Raw genomic sequence first — 22,640 nt, 5'->3', positions numbered from 1 at the left:
TGTAGCGATGACAGAGTGCTGGCTGTATGGAGAGGGATTAGCCTGGAGAAAAAGCTGCAATTTACAGTAGTGGGAATTTGCCTTGAGATTCACCATCCTGCCATAAATTGCGTTTTTATCTTTCTTTGTTCAGTGGAGCCATCTTTAAAGTGTCACCACTCTATTCAAGGTTATTAGAACAAATACCCTTGCTGCAGGTTAGCGAAAGCATCTTCGATGATTAAAGCTGATTGAATTACAAGAATATGGAGTGCTGGTGACTCTTTTTTGGCCATTCTGCTTATTTGATAGTGGCCATATGGCTTGCACGTGAGGACACAGGAAAGCCTGGTTTAGTTTTTTGTTTGCTTTACTCTGGAGACTTTGAAAAGGCATCAGGAAAGTGCTGAATCCAAAGCAAGCCTTGCTCCTGCCCCACTTCTGCAGGTGCAGAGGGCTGAGCCGGGGCAGTGAGGTGTGAAATGGGCTCCTCAYGGGGTGGTGGACAGGGGCATCAAGGTCATTTTTGGTCAGGCTCTGGTCAGTGCTGTGTATGTGCTGCTGAACTCAGCTCTTCTCACTGCAGCCCCAAATCTGCTTGACCCGGGGTCAAAGACCTCTGGGAGAAAGGTTGAGCACCTGAGCTCACTCAAGTGCACTGGGACTTGAAAGTTAATTTTTAACCATACAGTAGAAATGAAGCTGTGTGTGGCTGCGAGGGGGGATCATGTGCTGCTGGTTTACCCCCTGGTCCTTGTTGCTGAAGGGAAGTTTCAATGCACCGTGTCAGTCTGGGGGCTTGCCTTGGAGTCTGTTTTTGGAGGAGGAACAGTGTGGTGATYCGATACAGAGTATTGTTTAAGGAGGCTACAAAAACAAGGTTTCAGCAAAAGATACAGAGGCACTTTATTGAAGCAACAGTGAGGCAGACGGCTKTTCAATTGATTTTTATCAAAGCACTTGCAGTTTCCATTCAGGGCTGTTAAATTGATRATATATATGGTGGATACAGTCTGTTTTCAGAGCTGCTGTTTTGTTCCCCCCCCTTTTTTCCCCCCCTTTTTAATGGGAAAATGCTTCAGCTAAGGGAGTTTAAAACACCTTTTTATTTTCCTTTCCATAAGAAGCACTTGAGCTCTTTCTTCAGGTTTCTTGTATCGCTAAGATTTTTATGAGTCTTAGAATAAGAACGGTTCCTAAATAAATGAGTTGATGGCTACATGCAGCAACAGAGAAATGCATTAGAGCCAGCAGCCCTTGCTAGTCCTGCGGGAGACATTAATCCAGGCTTTCTTGTCCACAATTTCCCTAAGTTCCCTTCAGAGTAAACTTACTGCTTTGCTGTGCTGTAAGTGAAGCATCTGTTTTTAAAGACAAGCCTTTCCCCAATGCTAGAAATCAGTGTTTAAAGTGCACACCATAATCTTAGGATGTGTTCCCAGTAAAATACCATTTTTGCAGTCTGCTGTTGGGCTCTGAATCCTCTCTCTCTTCGTTCATTGCCTTRTAATAAAATAAAAAGTTCTTTGCATTTACCCATAACTATGGAAGCATTGTACCCTGTTCTAAGAGAAGCTTTTCTCTGTACAAGGTGGCAGTAACTTTTCTTGCTGTATCAAAATGATGATTTCTGTCTTTGCCTGCAGAGAAAAGGGCATAAGAAGTTCTCTTCTCAGAGTTGAAGTACTTTTCTAGGTATTCATGTAGCTGACCAGTTGCTAGAAATCCAGCCCCTCCACTGTTCATTCAGAATTGTGCTTGTCATGCAAAAAGAGCTTGATAAAGTGCTTTTAGTTTTATAAGATTATTTGGATCTGCTTTCACTTCATGACAATGGATTTGTTGTAAGGAAAATCTCCATGAAATATGAAAATGGATATCTTTGCTTTTAAAGGAGCAAATAAATACTGAGTCATGAATCTGGCAACTTGGAGAAACTACGTACACGTGCGAAGCTGGGTAATTAGTTTAATACCATTTAATACTGGGTTACTAAGACTGGATTTATTTTATAGGCACAAAAGCAGATTGTAGTTCGTGAAGGTATTATAACATGTATTTTTGGGTAATGCTGTTTTATCTCTTTCAGCATGGCATGTTTAAATGTATATTCCATATGCTTCTAATAGCCATCTATAAGTGAGAGTGAGGACAGCTTGTTCCCAGTTTGTTACTGCTYTGTTCGTGGACTCAGCAGATTTTTTAAACTGCATGTTTAAAATATGCTTGCATAAAAACCACAGAAAATCCCCACAAAYTCTTCCAACTGATTTAATATTTAATCCAAAACAATTTTCCCAAAAAAGGTACTCTGTGTTTTCCATGGTGAGGAACAGTTTTAAGGCAGACAGACTTTCCTATGATTTCATAAACTATGTTGAGTTTTTAATTAACAATTTTTGAAGGTGGTGAAGGCWTTTGTGGTATCCTCGGTGATAATGGTCAGTGGAGGGACAGCAGCAGCTCTTGCAGAAGTTTTGGTGAGATGATCCTTCCCTGGGAAGGTGCTGTCTGGTACTTGGGGCTGGGGCTTCACAATGTAGTATCTCATTYCAAAATCAAAGATTAAGGATGAAAAAAAATCCATGCCCTGTCTGTGTTTGAGCAATTCCTGGCATGGCTGTGTATAGACTATTTACCCATGCTCCTGTATCTCTTGGTTCACACCATTTGGCAGCTCAGGGTAGTCTCAGAAAGCATCAGGAGACTCAAAAATGAGGAGGTATTCAAAAGAAACCTGTTGAATAAGTTGGTTAGCTTGTAGCCTGTTTATTGCTTGAGAGTAAGGCAGCCTGTTCCCCAGCTGGTCCTCGGAAACCTTCTGGGTTAAATTAGTTAGGGAAGAAATTCTTTGTTCAAATTCAGATCAAAGAAAACATACACAAAGTGAAGGCACAGATTGCTGTTGTAAACTGTGCTTGAATCCCAAGAATTCTGCAGAGCACTGGTTTCTTCTTCTTCGGGCAGGAAAGATTTTGTTGCGTCCCAAATGTGGTCAGGAATGTTGAGGATATTGTTGACTTGAACTGTTGCATCTTCTTTGTTTTCAGGGGATATATTTACTGCAAGAAGTATGACTGGTTTAGTATTTTACCCAAATAACAAAAAAATCCTGGGTTTTTTTTTGCCTAGCTTAGTACATGCAGAAAATCGCTTTTAAAAATCTGGTATTTCCTGACTCTTTTTTTAAACTTTTATTTTGTCTCAATTATAACTTTCTGCATGTATTTTCCTTTTGAAAGGAAAGGGATGTCTTTCCTTGCCTATAAACAGAAAAAGATAACTTGAGCATGTTAAATAAATTGCAAGCTTCAGCAGCTTTGCCAGCAAATTTTGGGAAGTTTTTACAATATTCTGGGCCTACAGGTGAGAGGTATTGCATAGTTTTGCCTTTTGAGACTAATGAATACATCTGTATATTTAATAGAGGCATTTTATTTAAGCTTTGGTGACCAAATACTTACTGAAAAACAGATAATTTTTTKCAGACCTCTGAAAGACTTTAATTAGTAAAAAGTCCTGCCTGAAATAAGATTTTGACCAAAGTGATCCAGAGATGATACTATGGTGTCATTTTTCCTTCAAAACCTCCTAGATTGTATTTGAAGCAATGGGCTTCTGTTGGCCTCAATACTTTCCCCTCTTTTACAGAAGTTATTGAAGATCTTAACTCCTCAGTTTTCACCAAAAAGCTCTCTGATCAGTTAACAGGGTGTTAAGTATTTCAGCAGTTAATTGGTTCCTAATTTAAGGATTAGGAGAGAAAATACATAAATTTTGTTGGAATATTTTTTTCTGGAGTGAGTCCTGAAATCCATCTCCACACTGTGACCCAAGTTATTTCCTGAACGCTGTCTGGTATTTTTCTGAGCAGTTGTTATGGGATATAGGTATGATAATAAGATGATTGATAGTAGGATGTAGAGGTTGGGCTGGATGCAGCGTGTATTTGGGTTTGAGTTACCCTGAGCTCACATTTAAGCTGTTGTAGTAAATAGCTTGTTTTTTTCATTATCTTTGAGCTGCCCTTTCTCTACTGATTTTCRGTGGGTTTAATTAGAAGGGTATTTTGCTGAAAAGAGCGAACTCAGACCTTTGTGAAATTTTCTGCTAGTACAAATAATGGTAAATCTGAAATCACTTATTAGACAAGAAGTTGTTATGGCAACTATAAGATGGTTGGCTAATCAGAGAGTGAGATCAGTTTTTATTTACAAGTGTAATGAGCAATTAAGTTTGAGCAGCTGTCAGACTTGGAAAGTGATTAAAGTTCAGCAAACAACCCAAATGGGTCAGTGTTCAGTTCTGATGGTTTTCTGACACTGCAGCTTGATCATCTGTGGGTTTTACCTACTATAATTAAAATTGCCTTTTAAATCCCCATCCATGCCAGCGACTTGGCATAGCCAGTGAGTAGAAAACCCCCTTTTCCTACCAGGTTSCTTAATGGGTATTGGCCTGGAGTCTTGCTGTGGGTAATGAGGTATTTCACRTGTACCATTCCTTAAGCAAAGCTCAATTTGGATGCTGGTTTGCAGAATCATCTCCTGGCTGTCAGTGATTACCAGGAGGGAGCTGGAACGGTGCAGCTTCACTCAGGCTTTGCACCTCTCAAGGCTCCCTTTCATTAAAGGCAGCATTACGCAGTTGTTGGTTGCTTAGGGAGCTGCTGCTGGGCTCAGAGGAAGGACGTGCACAGTGTACATGAACATTCAACCCAAAGGAAGTGGAGAAAGTGGTGATTCACCCAGAAACAGGAGGGAGTACCCAGGAGAGGCTGACCTCGGCTGGAGCTGCTGATGCTCTGTCCTGTGGCTGGTCATAGTGAACAGAGGAGGCTGCTGTGCCTCATGGCTTTCCCAAGCAGGAGCTGGTTCTCTGCARATTCCTGAAGATTCCATGTATTCACACTGGGAATGTTACCCTGCCCTCCATACTCTGCACCTATTTCATTGCTGGGGTTTGCTTTCCTGCTGCACGTGTTTGCCAAATAAGCCAAACCATTAGTGAGCCTTGCTCAAAATCCGGGTTATAGCTGGAATTTAACTGTCCAAGATAGTTAAACCAGTAGAGTTATTTTCCAAAATTACACTGCAGTTCCCAGATACATTTACATTTTTATTAATTTTGCCACACTAATGGTGTGATGTAATGCAGGCAATTTCAGCAGARAGTGAAATGGATTGGGACAGCTCCTGACCTGAAGAATTTACAAAGTCATGTGCCTAGATAACACAAGTTGGTGAATGGGGACTTAAGGGAAAATTAAAATGACAGTCTCAGAAATAGGCATTTGCATACTTGACCTAAACTTCTGGTATTTACATTTTCCATTTATCAGTCTTTTTCAGGCTTATCTACAGCAGTGGCACATGAGAAACAGGCTGTAAAAATGGAACAGAATTTTTAGTAGGGTTATTAGAGACCAAGAAATCCACATTTCGCAGCCCCCAAGATGGGATTGCACACATGGATCTTGTTATTGCTGTTGCCTGATTTGCACTCGGGTTTCCTGAGGAGATTGTTTGGAAGTGTTTATCCGCTAAGCTTCTGCAGGCATCGCAAGCCTGGCTTCTTGGAATGGGCAGCTGGSAGAGGAGCCCTGCCTGCAGTGACCACAGCACTGGCAAAAGTAATTCCTGTCACCTAGTGGAAGAGGAGACGGCTCTCTCTTCTTCTCATGGTGAGAACACTTAGTGCATTCCAAACTCTGATCCTCAGGCCGTGGAGATATTGGAGAATTGGGATAGGGTTGGAGCTTGCTGCCTSTTGCCCAGGCCAGCTGTCGCCCTGTAGAGCGGTGCAAGGGAAGGCTGAAAAATTGAAAAGCAAACTGTAGCTTTCACACTAGAAAACACGAGCCATCAACCCTCAAAAGSTGCAGACTCCTCTGTCTAGTTCACTCTACACGTGGTAGAATAATTGTGGTTTTCCAGAGGACACAGCTCTCACCTTGGTGCTTGTGGGAGAGCTGGGGGTGGGAATATGCGCTTAGAATAGTTACTACAAGAGTTGTTTTATTTCATTTGTAACACATTTTAATTATCACGTGTGAACACTCGCTTAAAAATCTAGTGTAGCACGCTACAGCAAAGGAGTAAACTTGTTCTTGTAACTGCCTCCTTGTAGGAATGGGAGATTTTGCCTATTTTTCCCCTCACTAAGTAGTGTTTTCAGTTTATTTTAAGCATGTGAAAATGTGGRTAACTGATTTTAGGAGTAACCTGTAAAAAATAATACAAATAATACTAATGTAGGAGCGTGATGATTCTCTCTGCTCACAGTTTGTTTGCAGCAAACATGTTACAAGTGAGCAGGTGGGAGGGGGAGTCTGAAATATACGGGGATGGATTTTKAGAGTTTGCAGCTGACGTGGATTAAAAATTCTTAGAACATTTCATCCATGAAAGGCAATTAGTTTTGTTTTATGAATATGAAAAGCACGTAGCTTGTAAGTACTGGAGTGAAGTCCCAAGTGAGTTATTAGAACTTGCTTTACTCATGTAGTACAAAATTGGCCATCAAGAGCTGATAGATTTCAAATATAGCTCACTGACACACTGATCATCCATAACTTTTCATAAAGTCATTTTTTTTGGGCTCACCTGTAATTACTGGATGCTGTTGGAAGTCCTGAATGGGGCAGATAGTCACAGATCACCTGCTTGCTCTTGATGGTGGTTACAACATGTTTTGCTGCTGGGATATGGTATTGGGACACCTCTCTGCCTGCTTTCAGCTGCCCCTTTCTCTCAGATTAAGTTAAGGCTGATAAAATTAATGGAGTCTGCTCTTTTTTTAGCAGTTGGGGTTTTTTTTTTCAGCATTAGGAAAAATTAATGCAATTGTTGCTTTTGGATTATTGAGATTGTCTGCATGAGAAGTTCTCAGCTACTAATGGATATTTGGAAAATGATTTTTTTTCATCTTCTTTTTTTGGGGGGTTTCTTGGTGGAGGAGAGCTAAAGACTCAACTGCCAAGAAATCTGGTATCTCTTGTGTTGATCAATAGATGTTACTCATTCAGTATGTCAGTGCTGTAGTACCTGAGATTCCCAGTTAAGCAACTGGTAGCGTAAGTTAAGGAATGAGGTAGCCCCTCCAGTCATCCAATTCCGTGGACAAACTAAAACAGGATGAAAACTCTTTGGTGAGTGGTGAGCTACAACATAAGTTCTGGCTATGAAAATAACTAAATGTCARTGTATTTTGTTATAAAACATTGGCTGCTGGACAGTTTTCAAAGGAGGAGATTTGGGTAACCATCCTGATGCATTGACCTGTTTAAACAACACCGTGCTGATAAATTCTCCCACACGGAATTATACAGACACGTCGCAGCAGTCGCAGTTAAATTTAGAAAAGGCAAATCTGAAGGAGACCATTTCATCACCCAGGAGGTTTTAATTTATGCTTTCATGCCTCTCATCCAGAGAAGAAGGATGGACACTCAGAATGGGATGATATTAAACTACTGGAAGTGTTGCCTAATAGATCACAGATGTCTGTGAAGGGCAAGTCATCATCTCCCCCAACACAACGGGAYGAGGGGACACTGTCACGAGATGTGACATGTCATAAAGGATCATTGATTTGTTGCTCCCCTACAGTAAATCAAACATCTCCATTCAAATCCATTAAAATCCATTAATACAGGGCGTAGATTTTAAAACWGCTCTGACATTTCTGATTGAAGGCTTTGGCGTATCGATTCCTGACGTGAGCAGATCTCTGTCAATCGTAAAGTAGCACCATCATCTGAATATCGTGGGTTGGCAGCRAAGTGGGAATGTAGCCAAGGTCACTGCTAAAAGAGATGAGGAAACGTGCAGTGCAGGCTGAATTTTGGGGAAAAGTGCCTCTGAATCATGCAAATGGCTTGATGAGCTGGGAGCTGCTTGTGTATGACCTCGCTCTGAAGGACGGCTATTTACAGTACATGGGTCAACATGTGAGCTTTAATGAGTGTCAGGGCATGGGAGGAAGGTGTTTTTCTGTGCTTTGTTTCTAAAGCTGTGTAGAATGGAGAAGTCAGATGGATTTCACTGTGTTTTAAAGAAGCAGTAGTCTCTCTCTGCCGTCTGTTTTGGAAGAGAGCAACTTACGTACACATGTCATTCAGTGGAGCTTGCTGTCAGCAGCAACAATTTCTGCTGATGGGGGAACTTCAGGGAGAAGATTCATAACAAAAGTCGTTATTGTATAGAAACACCGTTCTGCTTGGGATCCAGTTTCCAAATGCTTTTAAGGACTGTGACTAAGCCACCATTTATGTCTGAGATGAAAGACATCTGAGTACAGAAGCTGCCTGGACCARGTTCTCCTGCCAGGCCTTTTTTGTGCCATACAATAGCAGATGGGAAGGTCCGGCTGTTTTTACACCCTGCAAATGTATGGTGACCTTTGAGATGTGATAAACTAAGCAAGTCATGCTGATATGCTCCTTTCYTTGGTCTGATATTATTATAAGGCTTCCTGTTTTGGTTTTCTTTTTGTTCAAGTGAAGCTCTAATCTGAGTATGAAAGAAAAGTCTTTGTTGTACAGCTTTTAATATTTGTTTAATATGTATTAATCCATTCACCTTGCACTGCTTCTGAAACTTCAGTGCAGCTATGCTCAATTAATCACCTGGATTTTCCTGCTCCTGAGAGGCTGGATTTGTGGGAGATGGTGGATGATGTTTTTTCTGCAGCATATCTAAATCACAAGAATGTTGTAGTATGACTGTGACTACCATGAGGTCCTTAAAAAGGCACAGTAATTACGTACTATGTATTCCTGATTGCAGGTACGTGTGATCTGGAAAGCAGGTTGGAGGAAGTTTGGCATTTGGGTGGCACCTTCAAAAAGAAGAAAACCTGACAGTTAATTGGAGAAAATGACAGTTCCCAGTTTACTGCTGTGCCTTCCAACAGCACTCGAACTAAAATACTTCTTAGGATTGCACATGTGCATGACCACAGTGTCTCGTTATTTTATTTTAACGTAGATTCTGCAGCCTTTACCCACTATTCATTTATTCAGCACCAGAAACTTTGGCAAAACAATGAATGGGGGATAAATGACTTGATCCCAAAGAGTTTCAAAGTGAGCATAACTAAAAACCAAGTGAAAAATCACACTGGTCATGACAAGTGGATGGCCAGTTCTGCAGCAGTCCAACCCAAATCAYGTTTTCTGTAGTGCTTTGCCATTCAGATTGAGCCCGTTTGTTCTAGCTGACTGGCTTTTTCCTTGGAAGTGTGAAGCTCAGCATTTTCAGAGCAGTGTGAAATAAGGAATGTAGAAAAAGGACTTGGAGCAGTGAGGTGGCTAATTGAAAAATGCTCTTGGAGCTGYGCGCTCTAACAAAGAAGCTGGCAGGGTTTTATGAGTAAGTCACTCCAGAGTTGAGTTTTGATCTTGAATTTTGAATGAGTCACATTTATATTTTAATAGGAGCGTTTTGATAAAAAGGAACAATCCTCCTGTTGGTTACCATAATGTCTAAGTGGCCGTGACTGTCTTTCTAAAAGCAAATATAGAGAAACAAGAATAGACTGTTGGGTCCAGGAGTATTCAAGTGTGTTATTTGAGTGTGTCTCTGTCTCCCAAGTGAGATRCCTTGAATTCAGCAGCTTTGTGAGTGCTGAGGGTCTTTGGTCTTATCTTCATTTTGCTTGGACAGCTGAAATATGTTTCCATGGCCTCTGTATGGTCTTTCCCCGTATCTTATTGATGGTGCTCTGCGGATCATTGATGAGTTATTGAATCCAAGGGAGACAACTGCAGTCACAAAATGTAATGATGCTTTAAAGTGTAAAACAGTTCCATAGGCTGCAGCTCAGATATGTCATGGTCTCATTCATTTGAGAAATCTTGTCTGGTTTGCAGTGTCTTGCAAAACTCTTGCTTTTTTCCTTGAAAGCCCAATCTATAAAAGCGTTTTGCTTTTGCCCTCAGCTGATGCCCCTCGCTTCTGAGAGAGCAACACTGCACTGAAGGGAGGGGGACCAGAAAGATGGAAGCACAGACCTGCTGATACTGTGGCTCCTTCTGATCCCTGTTATGCAGAGTGAAATATAACATATCTGACTTTTTGATTCACTAATTTCAGTGGTGGAGCACAGCTGGTAGGCAGGTGGACTGTTAAGAGACAAGACAAAGATCTAAGATGTGCAATCTTCTGAACTTCCAAGCAAAAAAGAAAAAAGAAAAGCAACCGTAAAACYCAAGATGTTTTATGCTGTTTGAACACCAAATAGCAGGGGGTTTTTGGAGGGAAGGGGAGAAGTTTGGACTTGGAACTTTCTTGGGTTTGGATCACTGTAACATGATGCACTGGTATCTATGTTTCTTGCATAAATAGAAGGTGATTTTGTGTGTGTAATCTGTCCCAAATGTATGAATTGAGAGTCTCTGAAGCAACATCTGGAGAAGACCCAAGAGAGAAAACCATGAGCTCTCTGAACACAAAGATCTGTTCRTTCATGAGATTCTGATATTCAAACAGAAAACAGCAGTTGTGCTGTTTTCATTTAATGTTATTTCTAGCAGGTGCCACATTTAACTTTCCCTTTTGCCTTTTCTCCTAAGACCATTCTGCAGCACTATAAAGACTTATTGGTACTTATAGATGGACTTTCAGGGGAGATTTTTATCCAGTCCTGTCATCATTCAGCTGGAATAGCTGTCCTCGGTGCTTCCAGCCGTCAGAATTCCAGCCTCAGCTGTACAAACATGCACATGGAGCAGTGGCATGGATTGAACAGGGCTGGGAGGAGCTTCTTGACCACAACCAGTGCTGGTGTTTCTCTGTGAGGTCCCTTTTGACCTGGTTTCAGGTTGGGTGATAGAAGTTCTTGTGTTTTCTTCCTTCATTTAGAAGATAATTCCTGTCCTGCCCTGTACAACCTGTTTGCTGTGTGGTGATTGTGTGGGAATTTCTGACCTGATTTCCTTGTGGTGACATCTCGGGTCAGAGCAGGTTATTTGGGAAGAGGCTTGGCTGGGGTTGTGTGCACTGAGTCTGTTTATACTGGGAACTTTACACTGCTGAACCCWCTGAGTGCTGTAAATGATACACGATTTCAGTGCGAGCAGGGAAGTGCTGATATTGCCATTTGGCAGAGCGTGGAAATGCAGCCATGAGAGTCAGATCTCAGAGGGGAGGTGTAAATGAAAAAATAGCACGATTTTTTCTCCTTTTCCTCACAGACTACAGATAAGCTGATGCTGTGTGTGCATATGCAGTGCCCAAGGTCTGCTGCGTGTCAGGCGCGGGGTGCCAGATTGTCTTTCTTCCCACCAGAACATTTCTGCTTTAATTTGGGACACGTGGTGGGAACTGATAGCATCTTGTTTCAGAGAGAGACTTTCTGATAATCTCACTGGTGGCATCGTGTCTCTGTGTGAGACACAAACCCCGCATTATCCCAGTGCTCGGAGCTGCTCTGGAGTCAGAGCTGTGCAAGGAGTCTTTGGTACCAGGCTGGGAGCTGCCAGCCCTTCTGTGATGATATTAAACTGTACGATGAACTCTTCAGTTCAGGAGGAACTCCTCCTCATCACCTTCCTCCTTGACATTTCTTATTGCACCCTGGAATCCTTTGGTCTTATTCCAGAGTCCTTGTCTGAACAAACTGGTGCCATTTTGATGCCTTTTAAGAGTGTGAAAGAGGTTGAGGAACTGATTACTCTTTCAAAGGGGATTTGCATGATTTACATGCCATTCCTTTGCTGTTCTGTGATAATTTCCCAAATCTGTTTAAGCTTGTCAATTGTATCTAGGTGCTATTTGAGGAGGAGCCTTCCAAAATGTCCATGAAACACTGGACAGGYTATTGAATATTTTTAATTTACTGTGTTTTGGCTGTGTTGGATAGTGATTCTCTTCCAGCTGAGTGCAGGCAGAGCTGTTTCACTAGAAATCCAGAACTACAACCTCCTGTGTTTTGGTTCTAGAAGAGCTCTGCAGGCTTTCAGTTCGTTGCAGTGCAATACTGCTCTTCAAACAAATCCCACCCAAACCTTGTCTGCAGCCAGTGAACTCCTTTGTACAGCTGAGAGAGCAATGCAGCAGCAAATCTGGGTCACACACCCTACAAAGGACACACAACTCCAGATGACAAGTACTCGTGTGCTCTCTGTTGCTGAAGAAGAGACTAAATTTAGCTTCTGACTCTTATTTGAATTAAAAATTACCCAAGGGGAAAAGAACTAATTCTCAAGAAGACAACTGTTATGTCTTAAACCCACACAATCTCAGCTGTGTGTGCAGAAATGCAAAAATAAAAAGGTAGTAACCAAGCTTTTTGGGAAAAAGAGGGTTTTGTTTTCCCTAGAGTATCTCAGATAGGGAATAYGACCAAGGTTGTTGGGGACCACAGATGAGCATTCCAGTGCTAACCTCTGTACAGTGCTGCTGAGGTCTGCAACAAATGTTTTCCTGTTCCATAATCTCCTTTTCCATGGTGTCCTCTCCCTTCTGTTCTGCTCTCTCTGCTGGGGTTTTGCATAGCTGTCTGGTTTGTCTCAAACTTCTGTAATGGCTGTCCTTGGTGGAGCTGCTTTAACCACGATTTTGGTTTAGACAAGTCACTGAAATTTGAATTATTGAGGCAGAGTCTTTCTCCAAATAATGTCCGATAATTATGGCCTGTGGGCATCTGTATCCTCAGTCACAGTGATGGAAATATTAATAGAAAAAAAMAGTGTTGGTAAACACAAAGAGATGTGTGAAATCCTTGGAGCCTGGTCTTTCCAAACAAAATCTGCCTTGTTCTGGGGGACAGATTGGGGTCAGATGTAAAGACAGAAGGAAAGTTGGAGAAGATGGTGCTTGTGGTTTTGTTTCTGCTTTGAAATGTTTTAAAATCCATCCTGTTTGCCTTCCACCACTGGATGCCATGGATTTGTRGAAAAACCCTGACTAATTTAGAGAAGGTCATACTTGGCTTGAAGGTTCCCTTTTTAGGTCTCTCTGGTGACAGGYTTTCCGTTCAATTTGACATCATTCCTGACTGTGGGTAGCAGATAGGATGTGAGTGCTGCAAGTGAGGAGTGTGAAAAATTCCAGGGATGTTCCAGGCACTGCTAGACAGAGCTATATTGATTTAGGAGGAAATCCCAAGGAGGAAATAGTTCTTGTCAACTGATTACTACAAGTTATGGTTATGCTACTCTTGCAGACATCTATAAATTAAACTGCCAGCAGTTGGCATCTGCCACTGTCACAGTGCTATAGGTCATCCTTCCCTGGGAATTAAATGATGCCAGAGTGACTTAACCTGCCACACAAACAGKGAGGGAAAATTCGGGAGCTGGGAGGAAGGCAGAGCTTGGGAGGTGTGTACGGAGCCCCAGCATGGAGAGGGACATAGCATGGGTCAGATATGATATMATGACCTGAACTATTATGTGCTAAATGTTTCCCCATCATGGTTGTTTTTYTCATGCTGAAATTCCTTGAATTCTATCTCCAGGTTGCTATTTTTCCTCCCTGAATTCCTGGGGAGGTATTATCTGCTAAAAGGGGGAGGAGGTCATGTTGGTTTGGGGGGATATTTTCTTAGCTCATAACTTGCCGGCAATGCAGCATCTGAAGAGTTTAAATTGGAATTAGCTGACATTTTCCTACTCTCCCAGGAATTCAGGAGTCTTTGAAGAGCAGCCCATCTATGTGGGCTGAAGCTAGTGAGCTGGAGGGATAATTGATTCTGTCTGGAAACCTCTATGCTGATCCCTAAAACCAGGATGGAAGGATTGACATTGTTTACTGTCAGCAGGGAAATTTTTTTTCTGTCTTTTACTGGATGGTTTCACCTCGGAGCAACTGAAGATGAATTGAGGTATAGACCTAATCAGGAAGATGTGAAAAGATTTATTTTTCTTTACTTTACAGAAAAGGCCACAGATGGCTCTTTGCAGAGTGAAGACTGGACACTTAACATGGAGATCTGTGACATTATCAACGAGACAGAAGAAGGGTATGTGCTATTTCAGCAGACTTGGAAAGGTCCCTGAACACATTCTTCCTCCAGTTGTACTCAGCATGTGAGGAGGTGCAGCRAGGCTGGGGGCAGATGCTCACAGTTTGAATGCAGTTTGCAGATMAATTGCTTCATTTTTCTGCTCCTTAGATCTCTCCTGCTCTCAGAAAATACTGTGTGATGCAGTACCTGTAGGAKTSAGGACAAGAGGAAATGGCCTCAAGTTGTGCCACRAGAGCAACTTATTTARATTGCATATTGGGAGAAAATTATTCACTGAAAGGGTGGTCAGGCATTGKGTCAGGTTGCCCAGGGAAGTGRTGGAMCARYYRTCCCTGAAAGCATTCAAAAAACATAYRGATGTGGCATTTTGGGRCACACTATAGTGTTGGGCTTAGTGCTGAGTTAATGAACTCAATGATCTAAGAGGGCTTTTCCAACCCAAATGATTCCATGATACTTCCTGTGGTCAATCTCTGCTTGGGAGGGCTGGCATGAAAAACTCTTGATGAGGRTACCACCCTTGTTTTTCAGCAGGTGTATCTCTTTGCAATGCCTTTAATTTCAGCTGTTTGTATAGACAGCTTTCTGACATACCTCCTTCAGCACCAAAAAGCTTTGCTGCTTGCAGTCTGCAGGASAACTGATCACTGCTCTTATTCCCTGGGTTTTTTAGAGTGACTATCAGTCTTTCCTGCCTAATCAACAGCCTGTTTTTTTGGAGACTTGAGGCATTCCTCCAATATTGGCTTCTGTGATACTGTGTCTCTTCACATAATTCTCCATGGCCCTGGTTTGGTTGTAGGCAAATAATCTGAAGTTAACCCACATGCTTATGTCCAGCTGGAAATGGTAAAGGATTCATTTTCCCACAGTTTATGGGATATGAAAAGCCTGTCTGAGCTGTCTGTTAAAATGGTGTGTTTCTCCTTCAGGCCCAAGGATGCCATTCGAGCGCTGAAGAAGAGGCTGAATGGAAACAAAAATTACAGAGAGGTCATGCTGGCGCTGACGGTGAGTGGGGGCAGGCTGGAATGCCTCAAAGGGCAGAACCCTTTTGTCATTTTCCTCTTCCTGGCACTCTCTTGAATGTACACACTATTTCCTTTAACAGCCAYTGCTCTGCTCTTTTCTTCTCTCCAATTGCCTCCTCACTTCCTTGGGGAGAGCTGCTGGAAGCTTTGCGTAGCAGTTTTCTGACTCAATTGATTTCTGCTTCTTTTCATGGCTCTTATTCATCCCAAGTACTGACTGAGGAAAGTTAAAGTAGCTCAAATGGGCCTGATAGTCGTTGAGGTTTTCCTTTCTACTCTCATTTCCCTGTGTCCAACCATTCCTCCACTCCAAGACAACAGCTGTGGGCATATCTGCGAGTGAGGATGATGAACTTGCCATATTTTCAGCTTCATAARTAGCTGATGCACAATTTCCCTTGTGAATGAATCTCAGTAGGAGACAACACATTAATTTATGCTGATCTAATTTCACTCAATAAAGTGTAAATTATATTCTGTGCTTTTAGCCAGCCCTGCTAAGGTGTGGGATAATTTAGCAGTGACCTTTCCTGCTGATGGCTTTAGYTGGAGGTTTCCTGGGTAGTGCAGCACTCCTGAGTGGGGTGCTGGGCTGGCTTTAGCAGTAACTAGACCGAGTTATCCTCCTGTGGGGAGGTGATCTGTATGAGTCTTTCACAGAGCTCTTGTTGCATCTCCCTGACGAGGCRTAACCGTACTTTCTGTCTTCTTGCCATTTCCTATCGTGGATTGTCATTTTGACAGATTACCAAAGTCCAAACCATGAGATTATCCATTGTGCAGGAAAGAGCGAAATCCATCAGGAATGAGCCCGTGTCATCATGGCTGATGAAAGTAGCTGAAGGAGGAGAGTAATTACAGACTCCTCGGTACAGAGTCACAGTGGTTATTAGGCATGGCTGTAAGGAGAAGTGACGCRTTGGATTTATCTCCATGCTAATCATGTTCTTCAGAGAGAAATCAACAGCTGTTCTTCCATGGCAGTTGAATGGCAAGTGGAAGGTGCCTCCAGCTAGGTTGCAGGGGGAAAATGTGTCAAAGTATAACCTGTCAGAGCATTCACAGGGGAGTGTTTTGAATGAGTGAAGATCATTCACCTGAATTCCCAACTCTAAAACATGGCTTATAGCTCGGAGCAACTGGGTCCAGCTGTGTTCCAGGCACACAGAAAATGGTGGAGTGACACAGCACGATAATATCTCACTGTGACAGGATGTCCTCTGTCTTACCTGCTCCTGATGTGCTGCTACATACTTGTCTGTTCAGCTGCACAGGCTGGAAAGTTCTGCTCTGATGATGAAGAAACTTTCTATTTCTTTGCCTTGAAAACAGGAATGGTGGATCACAAAAATGCCCAATATGTTAACAGTGGGTGAGGTACAGCTGAGTTTCTGTGTAAAGAAGTTTTTTGGCAAAACTGGGGAAGAAGAGAAATAAGAGTATAAGTGTAGTTTTCCCTCCATCTTCTCACCCTCCCATCAAAAGCTTTAAAATAAATTTAAAAATCAGATGCTGTGTGTGATCAAGCTTTGCTCCAGTGATGAACACTGGGTTTTTTTGTGTGTGTAGGTGTTGGAGACCTGTGTGAAGAACTGTGGCCATCGCTTTCACGTCTTGGTGGCGAACCGTGACTTCATCGATGGTGTTCTGGTGAAAATCATCTCGCCCAAGAACAACCCCCCCACCATTGTACAGGATAAAGTCCTAGCACTGATTCAGGTACACAGCTTGTCTCTGCTTCCATATGTTGCTGCCTGAAATAAGGACTGTCTGCTTCAATGCTACGCATCGCTAAACATGCTGTCATCGTTAAAAATGTGGCGAGTTTTTTATATATAAACTCAAACAATATATCCAGATTGRTGGGAAAAAGCAGACATGCACACACAGAGATATTTTATCCAGGGAGAACTGTCTGGATTCTAGTTAGAGGTACCACTTTACTCTAAAACAGGAGGATTTAATAAAAAGTAAATGGATGCTTTTGTAATTTAACATTCACAAAGCTGGAGACTTGCCTCGCTGATGGGCTTGTCAGCTGAGGCCAGGACATTTCAGAGGCWTGTGCTTTTGGTATCAGCTGCAGAACACTTGCCTTTCTGTGTCTGCTTCCCTGACTGGAAAATGGAGCTGTTTCCCTCCATTAGAAAGCATTCTGCATTCCTTTCAAAGATGGTTATAGAAAAGTAAATGACCATATAGAAATTAAAATGGTTTTGGTGTCTTTTCTCTGGTTATTGTGCAGTGAAAGCACGCTGTCAGATCCTTGCCTGCAGTGGGAAGTTCAGACATGGGCCTGTCTGCCACTTCTCCTTCTGTGCAGCACAAYAATAAACAGCCGTGTTAATTCCACAAACCATTAGCCACACATGAGGAAACATTGGTGCCTGCCTGGAGGAAATCTGACAATTATAGGAAGCTTTATCACTAAGCTTCCACAGGCTACTGCGTACACCAGAGACTAAAAGACACTGCGTATTTAAAATGATATAAACCTGCTGCAGTGTTCCTTGTGGGGAGGTATTTACAAATGCGCAGCATCATTTGCCAGATATAYTTCTGATTTTTATGGCGAAGCATGCACTTGGGTTTCTGCTGCTTTATTTGTTGTTTGGATACAARGATAGGGCATTCTTAGAGCATGACAATGTAAATAAGTGGTTTTCAAACAGGAAATAGGTGGGGTGGTGGAATTATTGGGCATTGTGTTGGGGTCTGTGGGGTCCCTTTATTTCTGGTATCTGATTTTAAAGCTTTAAAAAAAATAGAACAAAATTAATTGTTTAATTATTAAGATCAATTCTTGTGCATCTGACTGAGCCCTCATGTTTCTGCCTTCTTTGGTGGGAGAGTGGATATATGGGGTGCCCAGGAGATGAGGTTAAATACTGTCCCACAAGGAGAAACCATGTGTTTCCATATGGTTTTAGAGAATGTTGGTTTTGCTGGGTCCTGGGTTTAAACAGATTCCTGGTAGTGAATGCAGCTAAGATGGAAGTGTTTGTAACATCATCAGAAWGCCACAGTCACTGCCTCAGTGTATTAAACAGAGCTTTGTCTGAGGAGACYTAGTGCAGTAGAGCTAAAAGCCTCACTCTGGGTACTAAATGCCTTTTGATATAAAAAGCCTGAAAATTATGAAGGTTGCCTGTGGGTGGGTTCTGTTAGTGTCTCTTTAGCTGGAGGTGGTAGGGGACTTTGTTTCCCAGATTGCCTGACAAGTTTGGAAGAGTGAYTGCAGTCACTCATCCCAGGTGCCCTATGGACACACACCCCCAAAATACCCCGTACGTGGTGACAGCTTCTCTCAGCTCAGGCTGTGCTCTGTAGAGCTCCCTGGGGTTAGASTTAACCCTGTCCCATGGGGCTGATCTCAGCTCTACCCCACCTACACAGTGTTTATCCCTTTCTGTATCCCTCTTGCAATTTGATATGGGAATGAATAAGAACAGAAATGAGAGGATTAATAACCCACATTTGGAAGCATGGAAGAGAGCTGTACAAACAGCACATGTCTTCAGCCCCACAGCTGTGGTATTCATGGGCTTTTCCATAACAAGAGTAGATAAAGCTGCCATCCAATGTCTTATCTAGAGACTTGACTTKTTTTGAGATGTTGAGCATCTTGTGTCTCACTTTCTCAACCTGTTTSCCAGTGTACATGAATTAGCATATGTTACATAGAGCTTATCTTTCTTTCCTCACCTTGCTAGAAGGCCTTGGAAATATTCCTTGTTGCTGTGCCCCTGGTAAGAGCTCAGCTATCACCCAGTGCCCAAACACTGGGATGGTCCCCGATTTAGGACCTGTTTGGGCACACTGAGGATCCAAGTGGGATTTATCCTCAAATATCTATATTTGATAGTCTGGCCCAAAGTGTTAGAAGCTGTGAATTCAGTCTCTCCTCTGTCTGACGTGTTTGGACAATGAGCAGGTCTCCTAAGCTCCAGTGTAGCTCCTTATCCATAAAGCAGAGCYGATATTGCAGTTGCCTTGTTGGGTTGTAAGCTGTCTAGGACAGGGATTGTCTTACAATGTGTGTAGACAGCACTTAGGACAATGCTGCCTGTCCTGCTTGTGACCTCTGAGATGCACTAATGTAGACAATGCTCCCAGCTCAGGTGAAGAAGAATACAAATGGAACTATCACCTATCTCCAAGGAAGAGAATTGCAGAAGAGAGAATGTTTTAAAAAGGTGGAGTGCAGATGAAATGAGATCATTTTGCCAAATCCATAGGAAACCAATGAAAGTTGGATTAGTACAAGGAAGCCTCTTGGACAAGCAAGTCTCATTAAAAACTGGGGACAGCAATGCAGTGTATTTTTGCCTCTAAGTTTCTTTTGAGTGATKATTATTAAATAGAACATCCCTCGCCTAACGCTTTTCACTTTTGCTTGCAAATAGAGTTGAAGTGGGGAACACCATTATGTAGAAGCACCATTCAGATGCCTTCTGATGTAAATTGAAAAGGCAGTGAAATGGCAAAGGTGGAGTTACTTGTGCAGTCAAAATCTCCATCAGAACTGGGGATGCTTTGCAAGGTCAATTCCAAGGAAACAATGGCTGTGTGCTGTTGGAGCTGTTTTCTCTGGCTCAAGCAGGGCTGTTTGGACTTGCATTGCATCAGAACAGTTGATGCAGTTAATTTACTCTTAACAAAGCTGAGAAGCAAACCCAGGATTGTCTGYTTGCACCTGATAATGGATTGTCTCCTGGGCATGGATGGTAGGAAATGCTCTTTCTTAGAAYTGAATAGAATAGGAATGCAAGTTAATATTAATATTTCTTATCTTGCTTTGCTATCTTTGATTTCTGTCCTCTCAAATATAAAAAATGGTTCAAAGAGCTTTTAAAGTAAAAATAGTCAAAGAACTAGTGTAAAATGATGACTAAATGAATTAAGTTCAGAGCCCACACACGCATCTTGCCRTAGTTCTGGATCCAGTGATACTCTGCTCCACACATGTAGGGGTTTGTGGAATGCTTCATTTTAAAATTGAGTCATAATATTTCAGTTTTTCCTTCCTCTAAATTTTTAATATTTGGCTGATTTCCAGCACCAGTGAAAGGGGGTTGAGGCTTTCGGCATACTGTGCTTACAGCAGCTTTGTGAGTGCAGGAGGCTGGCTAGCCAAGAGGAGCACTTAGTACTCCCACTGAAGGAAAAGCTCAAATGTGAATTGAAGTCTTTTTAGACACCAGAGAATTCATGCAGGAGAGATRTTATGAGTGTTCTGGCTGTGGGAAATTCTTTTAAACTCGTTCTTTGTGCCACGCTGGGCTGTCTGAGTGTTGGATATGCTCTGTCAGAACCCAGGCGTCGTTAGTTCTGCTGCTCAGGGGACTGTCTCTTTCACAAGACAAGAACCTCAGAAAATACCTTCTTTTAAATTTAAGTTTGGTGCAAATAAAACATTGAAGACAGCTTGACGGCTGTGTTTTTCCTTGGAATGTTTCATAGGATGTTTCACAAAGTGAATGGAGATTACTYGAGATTATTGTACAGCTTTGTGAATTTTGGTTTGATCTGTTGAATCTTTCACACAGACCCTTTCTGGTGGGTCATTTGCTGTACAATATGCCAGAAAAGATCAGCATCAATCACTGCTGAGGAGAGGAGATGGGAAGAGGCTTTCATGTATGTTCACAGATTTTGATGATGTCGGGGCTACTTACAGCTGCTCTGCACTGGGTTCCTCTCTGTTTTATATCTGAATAAAAAAGGTGACTGTCTTAAAATTTGCAGGACCTTTTAGACCAGGTCTGATGATTCCAGCTTCCCTTTGAAGCTGAAATCCCTGAAAGCTTTTACAGTCGGAATCTGAGGTCAGGGTGGGGCTGGAGCTTCATTTGGGAGGTTTATGGATAATCCCTCRTGTTTTCCAGGCTTGGGCTGATGCCTTTCGAAGTAGCCCTGATTTAACTGGAGTAGTGCATATTTATGAAGAGCTCAAGAGGAAAGGCATCGAGTTCCCCATGGCAGATCTTGATGCTTTGTCTCCAATACACACACCGCAGAGGGTAAGCTGCAGTATTGCAATTCTGGGAGGTGTTTTCCCAGGATTCCTAAATAGTTGGATAATTACTTGTCTTTCCCCTCCTGTTTCTCTGAATTTGGCTCATTTTCTCACTCRTGGAAGGACATTTTAATGGTGAAAGGGGATGTAAGAGAGGCATAATACAGACTGATAAGCTATCTCCTCCSTTAAGTCAATCATCAATCTGAGAAGAGGAAAAGAGTTTGTAACATTTAATCTTGTACCACRAAATCACCAAACAGATGCAAATAATTTGTTCAAAGAGAGCCCAGCAGGATTTATGATTGAGATTTGCTTCTTTTCCTCAAAAGTATGGTTGTTTCTTTTGGTGATAACCCTGAGCCAAGGTCTGCCCCTTGATTAAAGGTGTACAGGGTCTGAATCTCTCTCTGATCCCACAGTAATGTGMGAACTTTACAACTCTGGAAAGTTAGGTCTGGAAAGTTGACAGAACTGCTGCTTGGAAGTAACTTAATGATCACAGGTGTTCTGATTATTCACTCTGAAAACTGAAGTTAATGAATCTTTGAAGCGGGAAATGCAAGTGATCAAGGACTGAGAGATTACAATTCTTATGTCAAGGTTAATTAAATTCAGTATCTATGTATCACATTTTTTGGTAAGCTTGTAACTTAATTCCTAGTTAAAAGTCATTTATAATTATTCCTCTTTGGCTCTTGTTTTTGTTTTGCTTCTCACTTTTCTTGTAAAAGTAAATGGACTTAAATGCTTGTGGGTTGGGTCAAAAGACATGGGCATGGAAGATTTTTGAAGCTGTCAGTCTGTTCYAGCAGCTGCACTGACCTTTCCCACAAGGTGCAATTATGTTCTATATTTGAGCCTGTTTGGCCTGAGGTTGCTGACAAAGCAAGTGCTGTCCCAATTCAGCTTTTGAACTCTTGTCTTTCTGATGTGGCAGAGTGTTCCCGAAGTTGATCCTGCAGCAAATATGCACAATTCCCAGTCTCAGCAAAGGATGAGCACCAGTTCTTATTCCTCGACCTCTCCAACGGCGTATTCTGCTCCTCAGGCCCCAGCCTTGAATGTGACTGGTCCCATCACTGCTAACTCTGAACAGGTATTGGCATGTTGATTCTTTTGAGTGAGCCTCTTTCAGCAAATCAAATTAGAAATTAATTTGCAGAAGTACTTTCTAACTCTTTGGACTTTGTCTCTTAGGTTTGGCTGTGCTTAGTAATCTTTCTTCCTGTTATATTGTAAAATTTAGGCTTTGATATGTCTGTCTGGCCTGGTTATGGCAGCACAATCTGCTGGACCAGCCCACTCAGCAGTATTTGGGCAGTTATTCCCATTAGCCCCACTCCTTTCAAGGCACAGCATGTCTWGCAGATGCAGGAACTCAAGCCCTTGCAAACACCCTAATACAGAATTTTCTTTTTCCCTGAAAAAAATATAACTTCAGAGACAAAAATTCTACTTAAAATATGTACATCTTTCCCCCCACTGGAGTGAGGCACGGCCAAGGTCTGGCTTTAGGTGCTGTTTGCAATTGCTTCTCTTCCATACGGACACAACACATCTGGGTTTATGATGATAATTCTTTTCTTTTTCTGTTCCTTTTCTCCTGGGTAAACTTTTTATCTTTTTTTTTGTTT

At 42.1% G+C, this 22,640-nt stretch overlaps 1 protein-coding gene across 2 annotated transcripts in view; it reads left to right on the top strand.

Annotated features, from left to right (window-relative positions):
• TOM1L2 (target of myb1 like 2 membrane trafficking protein) overlaps positions 1-22,640 on the top strand; it is a 54,791-nt gene that overhangs the window by 3,655 nt on the left and 28,496 nt on the right. For both annotated transcript variants that reach the window (XM_057381320.1, XM_057381319.1), the window contains exons 2-6: positions 13,863-13,947; positions 14,886-14,964; positions 16,554-16,703; positions 20,873-21,007; positions 21,944-22,102. In XM_057381320.1, coding sequence (XP_057237303.1) covers positions 13,863-13,947; positions 14,886-14,964; positions 16,554-16,703; positions 20,873-21,007; positions 21,944-22,102 — 608 coding nt within the window. The remainder of the gene's footprint in view (positions 1-13,862; positions 13,948-14,885; positions 14,965-16,553; positions 16,704-20,872; positions 21,008-21,943; positions 22,103-22,640) is intronic.

The sequence above is a fragment of the Malurus melanocephalus genome, unplaced genomic scaffold (assembly GCF_030028575.1).
Source record: "Malurus melanocephalus ecotype Western Australia unplaced genomic scaffold, MMel_1.1 scaffold_504, whole genome shotgun sequence".
NCBI lineage: Eukaryota > Metazoa > Chordata > Aves > Passeriformes > Maluridae > Malurus > Malurus melanocephalus.
The sequence above is the reverse complement of the archived record's forward strand: the minus strand, read 5'-3'. Positions and strand labels throughout refer to the sequence as shown.